Below are 22,422 nucleotides of genomic sequence, written 5' to 3' on the forward strand. Positions count from 1 at the left end.
CCTGCATGCTTGCAGCTTCAACAACACTTAAGAAGCTTGATACCGTCCAGGAGCAGCCAGCCTGATCGACACCCTGTCCATCACCTTAAACATTCACTCCCTCCACTACAGTGTACCATAGTAGCAATGTGTACCATCTACAAGATGCACTGCAACAAGTCGCCAAGCCTTCTTCAATAGTACCTTCCAAACCCACAACCTCTACTACTTAGAAAGGCAAGGCCAGCAAGTGCATGAAGCACCATCACCTCCAAGTCCACACTACCCTGGCACGGAAATATATCACCATTCCTTTATCATTTCTGAGTCAAAATCTTGAACTCCCTACCTAAGAGCACTGTAGGTGCAACCACACCCCAAGGACTGTCATGGCTCAAGAAAATGGCTCACCATCACCTTCTCAAGGGCAATTAGGATTGAGCAATAAATCCTACATCCAAATTAGGTGGAAAATTTGGGCTCAGTGCTTTTTATTAATAAAAATGCATAAGAAATGAATGATTCCGTAGTTTAATATTGGCCTTGAGTTTGTGGTCAGCAGTGAAGCAACGGTGCACATCTCTGACGTTGAAGAAGCTGTCCACAGAAATCTAGCAATCTCTTTAGCTTCCCCTTACCCAACAACAGTTTAAATCTGACACCAAGTCAAGGGGATCTCTTGCAGTCCAGCACTAGTAATGTCAGCAAACTGGTAAGTAGCCAGTTACATTGAAGTGTTCCCACACAGTAAGTCAAGAAAGTTAAAAGCACTGACCTTTAATTTTAATGTATATTTCCAGATAATGAAATAATTATTGGATTATGATAGAAACTAAAATATCATAAACTTTAAAAAAAAATTTAATTTTTTTTATCATTATGGAGAAGTTTGACATTCCACAAATATAAAATTAGCTTTCCTGGCCAATGATGGTGCTTTGCAGTAATTCTGTAGTTAGTACAGTGTTTAAAAACCCAGTTAGACCTCATTCAACAAGGCGTAACTTTTCCGAGGGTTTTTACAGTGAATCCAACAGCTTCAGAGTGGAATTTCATGTCAATTTCTAGATTTCCCATTGATTGCAGTCTGGGGGGACATTAATAGCATACCCTCTGAAGAAGCGTAGAATTATTGACAACATTTGGATTTCTGCATTATGCTGTGCATGTGCAGACTCCCAAAGTGGCTATCAATTTTAGAGGAGTAATAACAGCAAATGCTTTCTAGTTTCACCATCATTGCCACTGCAAATTCCAGGCTATAGTGTGTGTATAATGTAGTGTATTTAACTCTGTGGGCAGAATTAAAACTTGTATCCAACTGGCATCATAACACCTGAAAATTTAATGCACAAATTTAGCAATAGGTAGGGATTAATGTCTCCCGTTCCTTCCCCTACCACATTTTATACGAAATGCTTACTGCGCACCAGTAGCAAGTAATAACTGAGCAATGACCATGTAACATCTGGTATTAATAGGTAGTAAGCTTGACCCTGGAAATTGATTCCACCCACCTCACAATTATGGCATGATATTTGACAAAGTAATGACTTTAAAAATGCAGATGCTATTTGTAGCATTTGCGTCGTTGTTGACTAATTCTGTTCACATTGGTGGCATTCAATGATATTTTTAATTGGGATAAATTAGTAAACTGCGTAGAAAAAGAGATGGATCACAAAATGCCTGGAATAATTTGAAAATAGATGAAGTTATTGAAAAAAATAGAAGTATGCAATATATTTTCAAATAGTCCTTGAACCAAAGAGAAATATAAATGTAGATGGCCAGTCAGTTTTTCTTCTTCATTTTATTTGTAGCCTGTCTGATTAAGATATGAAATAAGTTGGCAGCTGTCAACTATGAACCATACATAAGTCCTCAGCTGTGCATGCTGTTTCTCTGGTATCAGAATCAATATGTGTTGTACTTAACCAGGTGCTGGCTAGGTCTGCTAATTCCCAAAAGAATAATGCCAAAATTAACAGAGATAAAACTATCAATAAGAAGCTCATGGAAGGACGGGAGATGTTGAATTGGCTCTGAACTTAAACAGCCAGATTTTTGTCTGAGCAATGGTCCTTAACTGTGAATGTTTAGAATATTTATACGGTACTATGTGATATTTTGTACTTTAATCAGCAACATGGCACTTAACCATAATTTTGCAGGGATAACGTTTGTATGAACTTGTTCAGAGAAAGGAAATTGCAGAGTTGGGTTATTTTGATGTAAGTGTATTTCATCTTAGGAGTGTCCTTGGGCTGAATTTCCATCCTGAGGCAGAGGCAGGTTTGGAGGCATGCATGCTGGGAAAATTGCGATGCCAAGTGCATGCCAGTATCTTGACACTTTCCCACTTCCCAGCGATTTTGGTGGAGGCATGTTCTCAGGATCACGACAACCAGTCCATGGGTTTGAGGCAGTTAACAAGCACTTACGCGCTCGCTGCAAGGCTATATGAGATTTTCAAGGCGATGCACGGGAAACAGGCTGGTTCAGCAGCATGTGGAAGGATATGAGGTGGCTGCACATCTGGAAACCAGTCAGAGAGGCGAGAGTCATTCCCAAGATGCATAAATGGTGGAATAAGCAGAGAGGAGCTCATGATTTAGCACACAGTGTCATTGCATAAGCAGAGCTTGCAGTGTTTCAGGTGGATGCATTTGGACAATTTTGAGGAGGTGCTCCTGCAGGAGTCAGTAAGGTACAGCAGGGGGCTTCAGGCAGCTGGTGGGAAATGAGACCATCCTATACATGAGGCTCAGCCACTCTGAGGTGATGATAAGTAGAGATGAGGAGCAGCTGTGCCAACAACGTATGCAGCCCCTTGATGTAGAGAGATGGAGAGGTGATGCACAAGTGGTAAGGAGGGCACAGAGGAACTATGCCAACCATAGGTTGTACCATCAAAGACTCAGCACTCTGGATATGTCGGAGCAGCAATGCCCCTGGTGGCAGCAGCTGTCAAGGCAGATGGTTGCAGATTTGTGTGCCCTCTTGGAGAAGCACCTCAGGCTGTGCCAGTCACATGAACATGCTCTGCCAGTAGCCTTGAAAGCGACAGTGGCCTTGAACTTCTTTGCCTTTGGGTCATTTCAAAGGGCAGCAGCAAACCATATTGCTTGCAAGCAATCACTCATCATAACATCAGGCAAGTGATGGATGCCTTGCATGTGAGGTCTTCAAGATACATTGTGTTTCAGACTGATGGGATCACTCAAGCCCAGAGGACTGTGGGCTTTGGCTCCATGGCAGGATTCCCTCAGGTGCAACATGTGATTGCCTGTACCCATGTGGACATCAAGGCCCACTGGAGCAGCGAGGGGCATTTATCAATCAGAAAAATGGTGTGCGACTGCCACAAACACTTTCTGCAGGTGTGTGCAAGGTTTCCTAGCAGTTGCCATAATGCCTTCTTCTTGAAGAAATTGTAGGTTCCGCAACTGTTCATGCAGTCAGAGAGACTAAGTGGATGGCTGCTTGTGGACAAGGCTTATCTGTTGAAGAAATGGCTGCTGACACCTGTACCCAACCCTGCAGTGGAGGCACAGAGACACTACAACTTCTGTGATCTCAGCATAAGGGCCACCATATAGCCAGCTTCGAACTCCAGAAGACACTGTTCTGGTTCCTCAGCCATTTGGGTACTGCCTGCTGGCACTCTCCCTCAAGGGTTTCTAATATGGTGGTGATCTGTTGCACTCTCCACAGCATGACCTTCCAGAGAGATGTAAACCTTGAGGAGAAATATGTGGAGGAGCAGCGTGCACACATCTTAGGTGGAGGAGGAAAGCATATGCAACAAGGTGACCCTGACCTGCAAAGCCTTCCAGAGGTTCAGCTGAGGAGTCAAACCATTGACCAGGCTGGCAGGGAATCTCAGGGAGTCTGCACTGATACAGACATGCTTCTCCTGAGGACAGCACACCTTGGATTGCATTGGCCTAATACCAGACCTCTTCCACAAGGAAGGGGCACATCCAAAATGCCTGCCATGTTGACACCCTATCTGCTTCCCCCACAATGCATGGAAGACTTGTAACCACCGGCCACACAGTGGCCCCAATTTTCCACCTTTGCGTCGCTATCCACTTCGCCATGCTGGTGCATTAATGCCCTGAAAACAATAGGAACACTTAAATCAGGATTCCATCAAAGTCCATCTCATTACTTTGAGGGTTAACCAGTGAATAAAAGCATTGCAAAAGTCATTCAAATGAACCTCAAAGTGAAACTACCAAAGTGGCCCCTTTCACATGCAGTCATTCCTATGGGGCAGTATAACTGAAGTAAAAGTGGAGGCAGGTTGTTTGCTTGTGTTTGCAAACAACTGAGATGCCCGTGCCACCGTCCTTGGTGCTGCAGTGCCTGTGGGGGCACTGCCACAGACTGTCCCACCTGTGATAATACAGAGCAGCCTCAGTCACGGGGCTTACTATGTAGATGGTGCCTCAGTCAGAGGAGTTAAGTGGGCCATCAAAGGCGAAGGTTCCCTGTGTGAAGTGGCCCCCTTGACATTATCCTTCCCTGCTCCAACCCTATCATGAGACACATTTGTGCCTGGGGGAACGAACAGTTGGGTGGCATCTGGTTGCCTGGCCAGGCATCTTTACGCCATCAGTGCAACTGACTGGTCGATGCTACAGAATATGACATGCAATCCATGCATGGCATTGCAATGCTCTCGCATCCACTCAGCACGATGCTGTGTCTGGCTGTCCATGAGCTTGGCCACTGTTACGTTGGAGGACCTCATGTCTTCACATACTTGAGACATTTCATCTCGCGAAAATGGATTCCTTCATTCTCTGCCCAAGGGTCCACACTGCCTCAGGGAACTCTAACATTTGGGCACACATCTTCCATTGCTGCTCCAAAAAGGCCCCCTTTTAAATGACTCCTGAGGCTCTGCATCTCTACCCAGCTGAATAGAGCTGAAATTGTCTTCCATCCTCCAAGTGGGGGGCGGCCTATAGCTGACTCTACCTCCATCAACTTCTCCTGCTCACACAAGTGCTGGGGCAGAATTTTGCCCGTGGCGGGCAGGCCCAGGAGTGGTTGCGAAGCTGACCACTGCCCGCGATTGGGCTCCGACATGGATTTCACGCTGACTGGCCAATTAACGGCCACCCAGCATGAAACGTGCACTGCAGCACTCAGCGCTGCCAGGGTGGGGACGGGAGGAGCACAAGGGCGGAAGTTCATGCATGCACAGGGGTGCACGTAGTAAAGCTCCCTGAAGCACAGAGCTGCCTTAGGGATTTTTAATAAAAACATATTAAAAATAATTAAAACATGGCCCCTCGTGTGACTCTGTCACATGAGCAGGGACAATTTAAATATAAGTGTTAAAAGTTTTTTTAAAAATTCCCAATCGCGGATGAGGTTTCGCCAAAAATGCAAAGACCGCTTGGCCATTTCGCTCGCCTGCCAACCAGACAATTGGACAGGCAGTGAAAAATTTGAGTCGATTGGGTTCTTAAGGGCCTTAATAGGCTGCTAATTAATGGCGGGCACAGCTCCGACTCGCGTGCGCCCACTGACTGGAATATTGCATGAGTGCGTGATGGCGTCAGGATGCTTGCCCAACATCATCATGCGTCCTTTTACACTCGTTCAGGTCGGGTGCGTGCCCGCCCAATGAGCAAAAATTCTGGCCCTGAATACCTTGTGCTGCCCATTCTAAACTCATGTGAGGGCTCACCAAGGTGAGTGTATCTGCACTGATGGACAGTGCACTTAACCGATGTGATGGTGATGCATCTGCCTCCTCTGAAGTTGCGCCAATCACATAGTGGTACGCTGAGGCTGCTCCTCCATAACTGACCCTGATTATGAAAGCTTTCCGCTTCAGTAGCTGCTTACCTAGAGCTGCAGAAGCCCATTGACATGGACTACATAAACGAGGATGTGTATGCACGCATGGAAGGGCTGGGGTAGGCAGGAATGATGTCAAGGGGGCCATCCCTCACAGGGCAAGTTCTGTCTCTTCACATGTAAATGGTAACCTGCTTTCACCTTCTCCCAGCTGTACACCCATCTCACCCACACCAACTTCCTACCGAGCTGCCACCCTGGTCATTTCAAGGGCTGCCTCCTTCCTGGCTGTCACAAGTGCCACTCCACATACCCCTTTCTCAAATGTCATATGCCCTTTTTTCTTACAAAACCAAGAGTGACAGAGTTAAGACCATGGTGCCCTTCACCCACATCCAGTGGCTCACTCACATGTGATTTCCATGGCTCCAGTGTCACCTCCTCAAGAAATGCTTGTGGTGTGATCATTGTCCACTCCTCAAGAGTGCACCTGGGTACATTTATTATCACTGTTCCTGAGCGCTATATGCACCCTCAGACTGCTCTCCTCATAAGTGTGTGCTGATTTCAAAACTGGAGGCTTGTCATCTCAGAGTAGCATTGCTGTCACCTTGCCAGAGCTCAGAATGTTATTAGAATGATTCCTTCACTGCATCCACATCCTGCTGACCACATCATAGCTGTTTACCTCCTGAGCCAACTCCATCCATGCCTGCTTTGTCTGACTGCCTGGCCACTTCCTGCCATTCTCCGGAACAGGAGGCTCATCTGTGCTGCCGTTGCCGATAACTGCGCCTGCAGGGAGGCATCAGCAAATTGTGGAGCCGCCCTTCCACAGATCCATACCGTGTTGCTGCTCCAGCCTCTGCCTTCACCCAGGATGCCAATGTCCACAATCATGGCTGCTGGATGCCCTTTAAACTGGGCCCACCATGTCTACGTCCTTCCTCCTCAAAATGTCTCTAATGCCCCGATTGGATGGTGAATGGGCCTGCAAGCCACAAAATACTGCTGGACATCCAGAAGCAATGTCAAGTGGCCGCGAAATGTTCTTGACATCAGTGTCCTGACCCTGGAATGAAAATTCAGCACATTGAATCTAAATGGAATAATCTACAGCTGTTGTCTTAAATCCCTGTTGTCACATCACATGTTAGTGACTTTGCTGTTGAATTTGATATGATGCATGGCTGGTCTTTCTGAAAGTAACTCATTTTGTTTTAATTAGTCACACTTATTTACATTCCTGATTCTAAGTTTTCAGCCATCTGAACTTTTGACATTTCAGATTAGCTCAGACAATGGAACACACTTAATAATTATGTGTGCTAGGTCAAATTTTCACATTGTGGGGGGGGGTGATATCAATATTTAAGACGTTTGAATAATTATAACCAACAAGACTCCTGAACGTTTCATCTTAAAGCATTTTAATTGGAATTCCTTCCATCAGGATTCAGGGCAGAATTTTCCGTGCCCACTTACATCGGACATGATCAGCAGTCTGAGCGGACAATATGGAGACATGGCCAAAAATTGGTTTCACGATATCGTGAAACCACTTTGCGATCATCAGCTCAGACTGTCAATGGTGGGCCGCATTTCCCACCATCGGACGTCGGGAACCTCATTGTAATGCATCTGCATATCATTATACAACCAGCCCACCAGACTCATCCTCCCGCCACTGGATCGTCCGTCCACAGTTTCATAACTGTATATATAAGGCGTGGACTTGGCGAGCTGCATTTTGAGGTGAACTCAGAGGTGAGTGCACAGTAACATTGTGCGGCGCTCACCAGGGTCACCTGTTCGTCTTCAAGGTTGAGGCGACGTGGGGAGGTGTGGCAAGGGCTGCCCTGCGGTTGAGGCATTTTGTGGAGGGGGGGAGGGCAAAGGTTGCCCTGCAATTGAGGTGTACTAGTGGGAGGTGGGAGGAGGGGATGCAAGAGCTACTCTGCGGTTTGAAGGTAGTGCATGAGCACATGCGGGGTGGGGGGAAGAGAAGCAGCAACGTATTAGGGGAACCTTGTATAAAGTGAGCATTCCTCTGCAGCTGAGACAGTTCAGACGAAGCCAAATTGATATGATTGGAGTTGGGCCTCTAGCTTATCTTCCCACTCAAACAACGCAGAGGCATGAAAGTGCCACCAAGTGCTCCAGAGCGTTTCACCCCTCGGGCACAGACTGCAAACTAATGAGCATTTTCGTGGACTGCAGAACAGTTGGATGACTGGGCACGTTGTACAATCTCCTTGCTAAAGTTGCCATGGAGCAATCACTGGTGGAGGCGCTCACAGTCCCTTGCAATGTTATCATTCCCTTGTCTCCCTCATGGTTCAAGCTAACAGTGCAGCCTTGCAGCGCGGGTTAGGAGAATGCCTGCACCTGAGCTGAGAGCACAGCATGCAGTCCAGTGGGCAAAGCTGCCGCGAATCGGTCAGGTGGAGTGGGGCGGAGTTGGGTGGGCTCTCAGGCAGCTATGCAGTGCACTAAACTCTGGACATCCAAGTGGTGCCCAGCACTCTCTGGGATGTGCAAAGGGACCTTCAGACTTAACAAGAGAAGTTCTGAGAACACTCAAGCTAACCCATATGTCTCTCTCTTTCATCCTGTAGGAGGAGTGCATCAGGAGCATGGAAACTGGTGAAATAGCTGTATGTCTTGTGGTGTACAGAGAGTGAAAACAACAGAGAAGAGAGTGACTGAGACTCTGGACTGAGACGCTGGCATTTATCTTGTGCAGAAAGGTTTCGTACCTGAATGACACGAACACTGCTCACCAAGACAAGGAGCCATAGGCAGGGAGATATTGTTGAGATTTTATTAACAAAGTGAACATTATGTACAAGTGATTAACACCCATGCCCAAGTTGTGAAACTACATCTTCTTAACCTTCCTAACCCTGCCGCTATGCCTTGATGCTTCCCCAACATCCATAATGGAGGTGGAGGCAGCCTGCTGGCTGCAACGCCCTTGTCTGTGATGACCTTGGTGGATGTCCTCTGGAAGCCGAGACCTGGAGGGCCCCGGCCTGCTTGCGGGGTCCTGCTGTGTGGCTCTGGCACCCTCATTGGCCTGTGGAGCTGGAGCTGCGGGGGTTGCAGGAAAAGGGGATTCAGATGGGCTGGACACCCCTGGGGTCACCTGGGTGGATGACCCAGGGTGTGCACCTGCTGATCCTCCTCTCTATGGGTACACAAGGGCCCCTGGCTGACTCCTTGAGGAGAAGGGGAAGCTGGAATGAGATCAAGCTGCCCCGCACCCCTCTCGCGTACAAACTGTTGGAGGCCAATGGTGGCATCAGCAATTGAGGTCAACCTGCGCAGAGTGCAGGAGCGATGTCCTGGACCAAGGTCTCCATGGCGGCCGCCATCCTACCAGTGTGGACCTCGATGCGTTAGCATGCCGGCGCCATCGCCTCAGCCTGAAGGCGGACAGTCTCCTCCATTGTGCCTTGCAACCTGAACAATGCAGCGGACATCTCTTCCTGATGTTCCTGAGTTTGCCTTTGCGGCTCCAACAACTGTAACATGACCGAGTCCAGAGGCTCGTCATCTGACCCGGATTCAGCCAATTTCTGGCCTCCAGCAACCCTCCGTGTGCCAGAGACCTGGGTAGTTCCTGCCGCCTCCTGCTGTGGATCAGACAGTGCATTGTGCTCACCAGCTTGTGATCCTGAGGCTACTATAAAGCTAGGTCCCAGCAAGGTGTGTCTCTGCGCTAATGGAGTGTGTGGATGAGCGCTGTGACGGGACTTCAAGGAGGGTGCCTTCAGATTCCTCGTCAGAGATTTCTTCACGGCTTGACTGGAGGCCCTGGGCCATGGACTCCATCAGCTGTTTCCTAGATGTGCCTGCAGAAGCAAGGGAGATAATTAGTGCATGGCAGTGGCCTGTGAAAGAGGACACATCGCTCACAGCATGGTTGTCTGTTGGACGTTGCACCGCTGGATCCTCGATTGGTAGAGGCACCACGGACTTCACCATCAGCAAAGGACCAGCCCAGATCCACGCTGGCCAGCAGGATAGCTCTGTTTTAAAAGGACCTTGATTTCAGGCATTCCTCCACCAGTCTATAACCTCCCCTTTTGTGTGGCAGCTTGTCCTGCACGAATAGAGATGGAGAGAGTGTAAGCAGGACGCCTGCCAGGCCAGATGGTAAGTAGACCTGGCATGTGTGGGTGGCAAGTGTCAAGCATTGTTTAAAATTAAATCAGACAGCTTAACCCTGATTAGTCAAGGTATTGCCCTGAGGAATGAGTCAACGAATGGCTGTCACTTATTTTGTTTAGCTGAAACAGGCACAATGTGTGTACATGTTCTTTCTGCCTGTCTAACATTTCCTGGGTAAGTATGCAGGTATGTCCCATATAACTGGGCCAAGCCTTCCTGACCAAAACACTTCGCAAAGCAAAAGTAATTTGCTAGTACAGAACTTGAGTATAGCTGAAAAATTAGACAAATCTAGCTTTTCATCTTGCACTCATCAGAACACTCACAAGAATACCAATATAAGGGGAAAACAATAATTTATACTGTATGTGAAGGGAGTGCTTATTGGTTGGCAAGTGGCATTGCTATGGAGAATGCACCACTGATGGTGACTGACAATTAACTGCCAAACATTGCTTGAAATTTAAAGCAGGCAGCTTGACCCTGATTCCTCAGGGCAATGCCTTGACCAATGAGTCAGCAAATGGCTATCACTTATTTTGTTTAGCTGAAGATGTCCATGTGTCCTTGCATTTGAAACAGTTTAGACAAGCTGACTCCTGCGATGAAGGGGTTGTCTAATGAGTAAAATTTGAGCATGTTGGCCTCTTGGAATTTAGAAGAATGAAAGGTAACCTGTTGAAACATATATGATTCTGAGGGAGTTTGAGAGGGTAGATGCTGAAAGGATATTTCCCCTCATAGGGGAATCTACAACTAAGGGCACCATTTAAAAATAAGGGGTCTTCATTTAAGACTGAAGAAATTTCTTATCCCAGAGGGCAGTTAGTCTTTGGAATTGTCTTCCCCAGAGAGCAGTGGAAGCTGGGTCTTTGAATATATTCAAGGCTGAGTTAGATTTTTGATCCGTTAGAGAGTCATAGGTTTCAAGAAGCAGGCAAGAAATTGGAGTTAAGGCCACAATCAGACCGGCCAAGATCTTATTGAATGGTGGAGCAGGATCAAAAGGCCGAATGGCCTACTCCTACTCCTATTTCTTATTTTCTTAATTCCTCTGTACTTCTTCAAATAGTGATGTGGAATCCACCTGAGCAGGCAGACTCTCATCCGCAAGACAGCAACTTTGACTGCACTCCCTCAGTTACTGCACTGAATTGTCAGCCTGAATTATGTGCTTAAGTCCTTGGGTTGGATCTCTTCCCTGCAATCTCGCTTTTCCATGATCTCTTCCCTGCAATTTTTCCTCCCCATAATTGCTTTCATGTGATCTCTTCCCCACAATCTGTTTCAATGCAGAAAGTGTTACCTACTGAGCCATAGCTGACCCCTTAAGAATGAAATAATAAACTGTTCAACTTTCAACACCACCTCACATAATACACAATAAATAAAGCACAAATCATGATCCCAACCAATGATCCTCAACAACAATCCCATCTGAAGGGAAGAATGTAATTTATAGAACTTCATATGTGGACTTTATGTCTGAAAGTAGTTTTATGAGCAGTTAATATATATACATTGAGGCCAGTTTGCAGTGTCACTGCACCTTTTATTTTAAAACATTGTTGAAATTGGATTCATTAATCAAGACTGACAACACTAACTTCAGTTTTTATTACTGTAAATTGACACATGATGCTGTCAATTTATAATCTTCCCAAAATAATAACATCTGAAATTGAACAAAATCTACAATCTTATGTGATCAATTCCAACAGTCTTTTTGTGAAAAAATTGACAAGGTCACAAAGTCAGATGTCAAATGAAGACCATATGATTGAGTTCACCAGTGGTGCATTCAGAATGGAAGTTATTTGGCAGAGCGCAGTCCTAAACAACAGATTCCAATCAAGTAATGAAGTTAATCTCTATCCATGAAAATATTTCAAATAGTATTGCTAATAAATTAACAAATCAGCTTGCCATGCATCTATATCAGTGCACCAGAATTCCAGAGAAGATGGGAGGAAGTCATCTTGTGTGTGCATTGTGAATGCCGTGACTATTTCTTTCTCGTTCATAAGCATTTAAAACTGCATCCAAACAATGAAGTGTTTATGATGTAGCCCAAGTGTTTTACAGCACTGAACTCATAAGTTATATCCTGCCTTCATAGCAACTGTATTGCTTATCCACTTCCTGGGCATCACGTTAAGTCAGTCTCCAACCACTTCATCATGCAGCACAAAACAGATGTGCCAACAGCAAATGGAAGAGGCAGAATAACAAAGTTTATTTCCCTCATGGAACAATATGCTTTTTGGCAGTGATCAAATGTAGCCTGTGTTTTGTTACTTAAGAGCCAAAGAAATTGAAACATTTTGCTGTCTGAAGGACGAGAGCCAATAATCACCCTGATTTGTGTTGCAAAGAGATTGTGCAATCAGCCTTATGCCATCTCCAGGATCAGCTTAATGTTGAACACATTCTGTTTTCCTTACAAAGTTTCTTGGTTGTTGAAAGAAGAAATCAGAAATGCAAGAGATTAAAAATAAACTTTGAGCTGGAAATTTGCTTAACAACAGAATAATGCTGAATATGCATGGGATTTTGATCAGTACTTAATAAAGAAAGATTGGTTAAAGCTTTTGATGCAAAATTATACCAAATGTTTAACTACTTTCCTTTATGTCAGATGCTAACTAATTTGATCTGTATTGGTAGCATGTTTACATTACTTAGGACAAGTTCAATGGAAGGCTTGAGCGTGGGCCACAGCAAGAGAGCAATCTCTTTCTTCAGGCTGTATGATCTCTGTTCCCTCCTGTGATCTCTTTGCCATGCTCTGAGCCCCTGGTGACCTTTCTTCCCTGGGATCCCGCAGTTACTCTTCACCGCGATTTTGCTTTGCAATACAATCTCTATTCTGCCGCCCACCACCAACAATGACTCTTCCTCGGGATACCATGGACCCTCTTTTCCACCTCCCCCTTTCCCTGTGGACTCTCCCACCACTAACACCAACCCCCATCTCCCGTGCTGCTCTCTCTTCTCCCACAGTACCTCTCCTCCCTATGGTCCTGCTATGCCCCCGTCAACCTCTCTCCTCCCACCCCCCTCCCCCCCCACACCATGTAATGGTTGTGTAATTAAGATTTTACATAGTATAGTGAGGTCTCCTTGCCCTGCTTCTCCACAGTCCTGTTTTCTTTTGTGAGCCTAAGTTAAGTTCAGAACAATATGAGACAAAAAACTAACTCTGTTTCTGATTAGCTTCCACATCTGCTGTTATGGTTTGCAACTTCGTGTTTACTTACACACTTCAGAATCAGGATTTTCAGCTCACAGGCGTGGGCGGGCTCTGGAGCAGCCGGAAAACGACCCGCCACCTGCGATCAGCCCCCAATTAACAGCCAGCCAGCATGGAAGGTGCGCTGAGAAGCTCAGCACTGCCGGGGTGGGGGTGGGAGGAGGGCGAGTGCTGATGTCTGCGCAGGCACAGGGGAGCGGGCACTGAAAGCTCCCTGAAGGCAGAGAGCTGCCTCAGGGAGCTGAAGTATTTTTAGCCAATCAATAAAGTTTTTAAAATCCCAGAGAAAAGGTCCACACAGCCGACTCACTCACCTTAACATGTAGATTTGAAAAATTCTGCCCAAAATTTTTTCTTTTTTAATTACGGAAACCTTATCCTGACCGTGGATGAGGTTTCCTCAAAAATCTAAAGGTCGCCTGGCCGATTCGCCCGCCCGCCAACCATAACATTGAACGGGCAGAAAACTGTACGGGTTAATTAATTGATTAATGACCTTAATAGGCCTCTTAATTGTTGATGGCGCGCTGCTGACTCTCACGTGTGCCCCCCGACCTAAATTTTGGGAGATTGCACGATGATGTCGGGACACTCGCCCAACATCATTGCGTGCTATTTCAAGCTCGAGCGTGTCAAGCGTGCACCCACACGCCAAGCAGAAAATCCTGCCCCGGCAGTCATAGTGAACAGTTTCTTTCTCACCATCACTTCATTCACACCTAAGGGGTATACCTAAAGAGATCAGTAAGGGGCGCGCAAGGAGACAGGCAACCACGCTGGAGTGAGACCGAGACCGAGTGAGTAGCAAATTCAGTTAATGTGGTAAGTTCTGGTAAGGCCTTTTCAGGTTTAATTATAGATTAAGCATCAAGATCTGACATAGTACTAGCCTTCAAGTAAGTTAGGCTAGCATGTTAAGTAGAGAGCTGCCTAGAGTGGCAGTTATCTGTCAATCACCTGAAAGTTCAAGTTATATTAATTACTGTAGCAGGAAGGTTAACTAGCTATTGACTCATCAGAGGCTCTATAAAAGAGACAGGGTTTTCAAACCACATGATCAGTAAGGGACACATGAAGAGACAGGTGACTACACCGGAGTGAGACAGAGACAGAGACTGAGTGAGTAGTGAATTAGGTTCACATGGGAATTCAGTGCACGGGGGAAAGATGAGTGGAATGCATAAGAATTATTCTAAGTTAATTAAGTGAGTAATCAAATTAAGTTAACTAAATAATGTAAGTAACAATGACAGGACAGGTGTCATGTTGCAGCTGTGGAATGTGGGTGCTTTTGGACACTAAGACAATCCATGAAAACACTGATGGCAAACAGCTAGAGGAATTCCAGATCAGGTTTATTGATCTGTCAGCCAAACTGCAGACACTGCGCACCATAAGCGAGGGGGAGACATACCTGGACACTCTGTTCCAGGAGACGGTCACACCTCTTAGAATAGGGTGGTTTGTTTTAGTCAGCACTGAGGGAAAGGAGGATGTGACCGTGAGTGACGCAGGCAAAGGGATCAAGCAGACAGTAGTGGAGGAGCCTCAGACTTTGAGGTGCTCACAACCTGTGTGGATGGAAGTGAGGTCTGCAAGGTGGATGAGCTGACTGGCCATGGCACCATGGTACAGGAAGCCGTTTAAGCTGGGAGAGCAAACAGTAATGCAGTGGTAGCAGGGAACACTATACTGAGAGGAATTAACATTGTTCTTTGCAGCAAAGAGCAAGAGTCCAGAAGGCTGTGTTGACTGCCCAGTGCCAGGGCTCAGGACATCTGCTCAGGGCTGGAGAGGAACTTGTAGTGGGAGGGAGAAGATCCAGTTGTCGTGGCCCATGTAGGTACCAACAACATTGGCAGGACAAGGAAGGACGTTCTGCATAATCAGTATGAGAAGCTAGGTTCCAAATTAAGAAACAGAACCTCAAAGGTAATAATCTGTGGATTATTACCTGAGCCATGTACAAATTGGCATAGAGCAAGTAAGATTAGAGAGATGAATGCATGACTCAAAGACTGGTGTGGGAGAATTGGGTTTCAGTTCATGGAGCACTGGCACCAATACTGAGGAAAGTGGGAGCTGTACCATACAGACAGTCTACACCTGAACCGTGCTGGGACGGGTGTCCTTGTGAATTGCATAACTAGGGAAGTAGGGAGGCCTTTAAACTAAACAAGGAGGGTGAAGGATCAATCATGGGTAGATGTAGCAAATCAAGGAATAGATTCAAGGCAGGAGATCATAATAGTAATATAGGAAATGAGGGTCATAGAATAGCAGGAAGTGACAGACAGATAAAACCTAAGAATACACCAATAGTGAATACTACATGTTACAAAGATAACAGAAAGACAAAATTAAAGGTTCTGTATCTGAATGCACGTAACATAACAAAATAAATGAATCGATAATGCACAATGAAGTAAATAAATATGACCTGATAAAGAATATGGAGAAATGGCTGCAGGATGATAAGGATTGGGTCCTGAATATTGAAGGGTATATGATATTCAAGAAGAATAGGAAGCTAGGTAAAGGTGGTGGGGTAGCACTATTGATCAAGGATTGCATTGGTGATATAGTGGCGATGACCTTGGCTCAGGAGATGAGAATGTAGAATCAGTTTGGGTGGAGATGAGAAATAGTAGGAGAAAGAAGTCACTAATAGGAGTGGTCTACAGGCCCTCTAACAGTTACCACAATGTAGGACAAAGGACACAAGGAGAAATATTGGGTATGTGTGATAAGGGGACAGTAATAATCATGGGTGATTTTAATCTACATATAAACTAGAGAAATCAGATTGGCAGGAGCCTGGATGAAGAGTTCATAGAATGCTTTTGAGATAGCTTCTTAGAGCAGCACGTCCTGGAACCAACCGGAGAGCAGGTTATATTAGACTTGGTATTGTGTAATGTGACAGGGTGAATTAATGACCTCAGGGTAAAGACACTCTAAGGTAGCAACAACCAGAATATGATTGAATTTTGCATCCAGTTTGAAAGGGAGAACAGTAGGCCTAAGACTAGTATTTTTAAGTTAAATGAGGGTAGATATATGAGCATGAAAGCTGAGCTAGCTGAAGTGAACTGGAATACTAGGCTAGGGGATAGATCAGTAGAGAAGCAGTAGCAGACATTTAAGGGGATACTTCAGAATACTCAGAATAAGTATGTTCCTACTATAAAGAAAATTTCTAAGATAAGGACCCATCATCCATGTTTAACTAAAGAAGTTAAGGAAGGCATCAAACTTAAGGAAAAAACATATAACTGTGCAAAGATGAGTGCAGGTCAGATGATTGGTCAGAAAATGGCAGAGAATGACTAAAAGGTTAACCAGGAGAAAGAAATTAAAGTATGAGAGGAAGCTAGCTAGAGATGTAAAAAGTTTCTACAGGTATTTAAAAAGGAAAAGAGTAAGTAAAGTGAGGGTTGGTCCTCTAGAGAGTGACAGTGGGGAAATGGCGAATGGAATAAACAAATATTTTGCTTCTGTCTTCACTGTAGAAGATACAAAAAACATTCCAGTAATATCTGTAAACCAAGAGGTGGAAGGGAGAGGAGAACTTGATAAAATTATAATCAGCAAGGAAGCAGTATTGCAGAAACGATGGAGCTCTGGGCTGACAAGTCCTGATGGACATCACCCCAGGGTCTTAAAGGTGGCTAATGAGTTAGTAGTTGTATTGGTGTTAATGTTCCAAAATTTGCTAGATTTTGGAAAGGTTCCATCAGACTGGAAAGTAACAAATATAACCCCTCTATTCAAGAAGGGAGGGAGGCAGAAAACAGGAAACCATAGGCCAATCAGCTTGACGTCTGTCATGGGAATGTTGTTAGAATCGATCATTAAGGAGATTATAACTGGGCACCTAGAGAAACTCAAGGTAATTACAAAGAGACACCATGGCCAGGATCTTTGGTCAATGAGCGGGGGACGGGGCCCGCTCGCCGACACATAAAATGACATGGGATGACGTGGAGCGGAACTCCTGACATCACCCCACCCCATTTCAATTTTCAGGTCGGTGGGGGCGCAGCCGAGTCAGCTGTGCACCCACCGACTGTCAACGGGCTATTGAGGCCATTTAAAAAATAATTGACTTAATGAATGGACCTGCCCATCCAATCTCAAGGTTGGCGGGCAGGCTGGGAGCCCTAGAGGGCTTCAGAAAAAGCATGAAACCTCATCCACGGGCAGGATGAGGTTTCATCAGGGTTTTTAAAAATTTACTGAAGGTTAGAGTTAAAGTGATTGACATGTCCCAGCTCATGTGACAGTGTCACATGAGGGGACACGTCAGGGAAATTTTGTCTCTACTCCTTGACCATTCTTAAATTTGGCGCCAGTCTCCCTGAGGCAGCACTTAGCCTCAGGGTGATAAGTGTGTTCTTTCACGCACATGCGTGAAAGAGGGCACTCTCAGCTGAGGGATTCCCCCCCACCGCCCACACAGGGAGCACATAGCGCTTCCTGGGGATGTCACACCCATGTAAAATGGAAGCGCCCTTGATCGGAGGCACGCCCGCTCCTGCACTTCCCCCCTGACGAGGGGAAAATTCTTCCCCATTGTTTTGTGAAAGGGAAATCATATTTAACCAATTTATTGAGATTCTTTGAAGAAGTAACATGCGCTGTAGATAAAGGGGAGCCTGTAAACGTGCTGTACTTGGATTTCCAGAAGGCATTTGATAAGGTGTCACATCAAAGGTTATTGTGGAAAATAAAAGCTCAGGATGTAGGGGAGTGACATATCAGCATGGATAGAAGATTGGCTGGCTAGAAGAAAACAGAGAGTATGCGTAAATGTGTCTTTTTCTGATTGAAACGATGTGACAAGTAGGAGTCCCGCAGGGATCTATGCTGGGGCCTCAACTTTTTACAATTTATGTTATTGACGTAAATGAGGAGAGTGAAGGCATGGTAGTGAAATTTGCAGATGACACAAAGCTAGGTAGGAAAGTATGTTATGAAGAGGACATAAGGAGGTTGCAGACGGATATAGATAGGTTGAGTGAGTGGGCAAAATTCTAGCTGATGGAGCATAATGTGAGAAAATGTGAAGTTGTTCACTTTGGCAAGAAGAATAAAAAAGCTGAGTATTACTTAAACAGAAAATAACTGCAGAATTCTGAAGTGCATAGGGATCTAGGTGTTCTTGTGCATGAGTCACAAAAAGTTAATGTGCAGGTACAGCAAGTAATTAAGAAGGCTAATGGAATGATATCCTTTATTATGAGAGGAACTGAACGTAAAAGTAAGGATGTTATGCTTCAGTTCTACAGAGCACTAGTGAGACCGCATCTCAAGTATTGCGTGCAGTTTTGGTCACCTTACTTAAGGAAGGATGTAAATGCGTTGGAGCCAGTTCAGAGGAGATTTACTAGATTGATATCTGGAATGAACTTATGAGGAAAGGTTAGACAGACTGGGCTTGTTTCCATTGCAGTTTAAAAGAGTGAGGGGTCATTTGATTGAAGTATATAAGATCCTGAACAGTATGGACAAGATGGGCATGGAAAGGATGTTTCCTTTTGTGGGTGAGTCCAGAACAAGGTGGCACTGTTTTAAGCTTAGGAGATGCCCTTTTAGGAAAGAGATGAGGAGAATTTTTTTCTCTCAGAGGGTTGTGTGACTTTGGAACTTTCTGCCTCAGAAGGCAAAGGAAGTGGGGTCACTGAATATTTTTAAGGCAGAGGTAGATAGATTGTTGTTAGGCAAGGGAACCAAAGGTTATCAGGGGTAGATGGGAATGTGGAATTCGAAACACAAACAGATCAGCCATGATCTTATTGAATGGTGGAGCAGGCTCGAGGAACCAAGTGGCCTACTTTTGCTCCAATTTTGTGTGTTCATACATTTGTAAACTGAGGGAGTAGCAAGTAGAAAATCATGTTGAGAACAGAACCATCAATTTGCTGTTGATTGTCCACCAATTTTGATATTTGGGGGTGACCTCAATTAAGCAGCTGGAGTTTCCACAAGAAAGAGGTTGAGGCCTAATGCATTTATGTAAATTGAGTCAAATGATGTTGTCAAGAGCTCAAGCTGCATTTTGTACCTCAGTGCATGTTTCTACCACCAGTTCCTCACCCTGCTACTACAAGAAGTGATGCAGACATTTTCAGTGATGTTCAGAAAGATCCTCAGGTGCTCTTAGATGAAATACTGGAAACATTTTGAGAGAAATCTTGCTTAGGCTGCATTGTAGTTGTTGGCTACTCAAATCATTTCAATGCACTTGCAGTAGCTGTAGAATGTTTGGTAGAATGTCAATGGCTTTAAATCTGTGCCCTCTGGTTACTGATTCCTCCTGCCATGGAAACATTTTGTTCTTCATTTATTCTATCAAAGCCCTTTATAATTTTGAACGGCCCAACAAATCTCCCCTTAACCATCTCAGCTCTGAGGGGAACAGTCACAGTTTCTCTACCCAACATAACTGAAGTTCCTCTTTCCTGGTACCATTATTGTAAATTTACTTTGCACCATCTCCAAGGCACTAGAATTATAACTTTCATGTGTTATGAAAATATCTAGCACTAATAACCATCCTGGCCTTAAGTACTCTTTTACCTAGTCCAGTGGCCATATAAGGTGCTCCCCCAGTGGCTCAGCATGGGAGGGGGAAGCCTGCTATAACCCAATCAAGAGCTCTTGATGCTTGAGGTTGGCAATTTTTAAGAACTTCAGCATGAGACTCTGGTCCAGCTGTTTTTTGGACACCAAGAGAATCATTGGTTGAGGAGGTTATCATGGTTCAACTGTGCTGTCATCCTGACATAAGGCAAAATGTTGCTCTCTATTATATTTCTGTCCCTGATGTTGGGCTGTGGTTCTACATTCCCACTGAACTGTTGAAGAGCAGATTGTAGGGGATCTGTGACGTGACTGAAGATGGTATCCATTCGTGCTGTCGGTCTGTCCAAAGTGCGAGGTGATTGAGGGGCAGTAGAATCACTCCTGAGAAATGCTATTATTGAAGCCAGAAACACCTGCAGCACAGTCCCGCTGCAGCATCAGTTGAGGTGATGACAGACTCCATGGGTAAACTGCAGAGTTTCAGTGCCATGCACAGACCCCTACACAAGTTGGTAGTGCAGGCTACATCTGTCCACCTGACACATCTCCTTAGCAGGCAATACAGTTGAGAAACTGCTTGTGCACAGAAAATATATTTTGTTTAAAGGCTGGGACATTGAAGTCTGAACCTCTATTCCCTTCAGCAAGAGCTAGGGCAGAAGGTTGAACCGGCTCCGGAGCTGTCCTTTCCACCTCTATTTGCTCCTCACTTGTGAGTCACTGAGAACAGATCCATCTAACTATTGTTAGGCCATCATGCTGATTGTGTGTGAGAGAAATTTCAGTGAAAAGAGCAAAAAGAGGAAAGATGCCCAAACTGGCTGTGGTGTATAGCCTGCAGCTTGGCCATCTCCAGTGCTCCATGTGCCTTCAGTGATGTTGATGATAGCCTCTTCCATTTGTACCAGGATGTGCTTTGAGACAAGGTGCCTTCCTCTTTGTTCTTGTGCTCTTTTGTGGTTGCGCGCCAGCTTCTGCAAGAAGAGTGGAAATGGGTTGTCTGTGTCCAGTTGTAGGGTTTTGAAGATAGTTGAAGCAACTCTGATAATTGTGCATCAAAAGAAGCAGCAGCTTTTGGCCAAGAATAGGAAGCATTTGTAAGGGCAGTATCAGAGTTGAGTGCCTGAATACAAGCAGAAGGTGAGGCAGTGATCCGTCCCATTATGGTCGAAGAAGAGGTTTGGGAAGCAGCAAGAGGAAGGATTAAGTGTGATGGAACTAAAGTAAGCTGTTGTCAGACTAGGCAGAGATTAAGAGTGATGTGAAGAAGAATCTTACTTTGGCAGTCATGGTGCAGTTATTACATTGTTTCCTGCACTACAACCAAGTCATGGGAATAATGCTGGTAGTACTGGCTTACTCGATGACCTCTTTCCTTTGCTGCTGACTACTTTTTCTGGCCACCCATCCATCAAAGGGAAAGTGTCCTCCTTCCTGTTGCTCATTTGCTCTATTAGCACCATCACAGCTGCATCAGAAGAAAAGGGATCTCTGGACAAAGTCATACTATGCTGCTGCTTCAGAAAGTCACTTTCCCTACTCACCATCCAAAAATGCAGCTCTTCCTTCCACATGCTGCAGGTTGTCTTCAAGTAGCAGCCACTCTGCTAGGATTCCTGCCCTCTCAGTCAGTGAGCTACTTATGGGAAGTGTGATTATTGATTAGTAGACGAGTGGAGCTGATCACCTGTAATTTTAAATCAGTTCTATAGTGGACCAGTGATTCACTTTGTTACTTCATTGCCCAAATGATGAAGGTGAAAGTTATCCCCAGTAGAAAAGCATATTAACGTGTTTTTTCCCCCTCTAACATATTGTAGCAAATGTAGTAAATGAGTCCAGTGATGAGACTGGTGCATTTTAGTCAAGAGAGAGATTATCTTCTTTCATAGTTCTTAGGAGAAGCTTTAGTCAGAAAGGGTTTATAATTAGTGACTTCTAATAGTCATTAACTATTTCCAGATTAAACATAAATATTAAGAGATATAAAGCAATATCCAAATAGGAATTGCTGGAAATGATGTTTGAGAGTAACATAGATTAATGTCATAGGTGTGACCCTTCATCAGAAATTTTTTGAATAAAATTGCTGTTTTGTTTATGTGTTCCACTTTTATTGTTTGAAACTTCTAACAATTGTAAAGAAATATATGTTTTCTCCTTTTGGCATAAATGCAGTAATATGTATTTCTTTTCCAGCGGCACTTGTCTCCAGAGGAATTCTATCGGGTGTTCGGTTTGACTATAGAAGAATTTAATCGGCTCGCACTCTGGAAGAGAAATGACATGAAGAAAAAAGCACGGCTCTTTTAACCTGTAAAATATATTAATTTCATTAGGGAATGTCCATCATGACATGGAAATCCTACCAGGATAAACAAAGTCTGCACTCACAACATGAACAACTTCTATGTTATTTCATCACCAGATGAATTATGAGAAAAGTCTTGAGAATGTGTGCAGGCCTAGAGGTTGTGTTTCTGCTAAGCTTGCATGAAAAGCTAAGTATTATAGCCATTAAGCTTTAAGCTTAGACTGTTGTTTGCTGAAAACCCGTAAGAAATAGCTGTCTAGTTAAACTATAGGATAATAGGATTGCTTAA

At 44.8% G+C, this 22,422-nt stretch overlaps 1 protein-coding gene across 1 annotated transcript in view; it reads left to right on the plus strand.

Annotated features, from left to right (window-relative positions):
* The window catches only part of ablim2 (actin binding LIM protein family, member 2), a 502,624-nt gene extending 480,463 nt beyond the window's left edge, over positions 1-22,161 (plus strand). The window contains exon 20 of the mRNA XM_041204527.1: positions 22,019-22,161. Coding sequence (XP_041060461.1) covers positions 22,019-22,132 — 114 coding nt within the window. The 3' untranslated portion in view covers positions 22,133-22,161. The remainder of the gene's footprint in view (positions 1-22,018) is intronic.
* Positions 22,162-22,422: the final 261 nt, after the last annotated feature.

Source organism: Carcharodon carcharias, chromosome 1 (assembly GCF_017639515.1).
Source record: "Carcharodon carcharias isolate sCarCar2 chromosome 1, sCarCar2.pri, whole genome shotgun sequence".
Lineage (NCBI taxonomy): Eukaryota > Metazoa > Chordata > Chondrichthyes > Lamniformes > Lamnidae > Carcharodon > Carcharodon carcharias.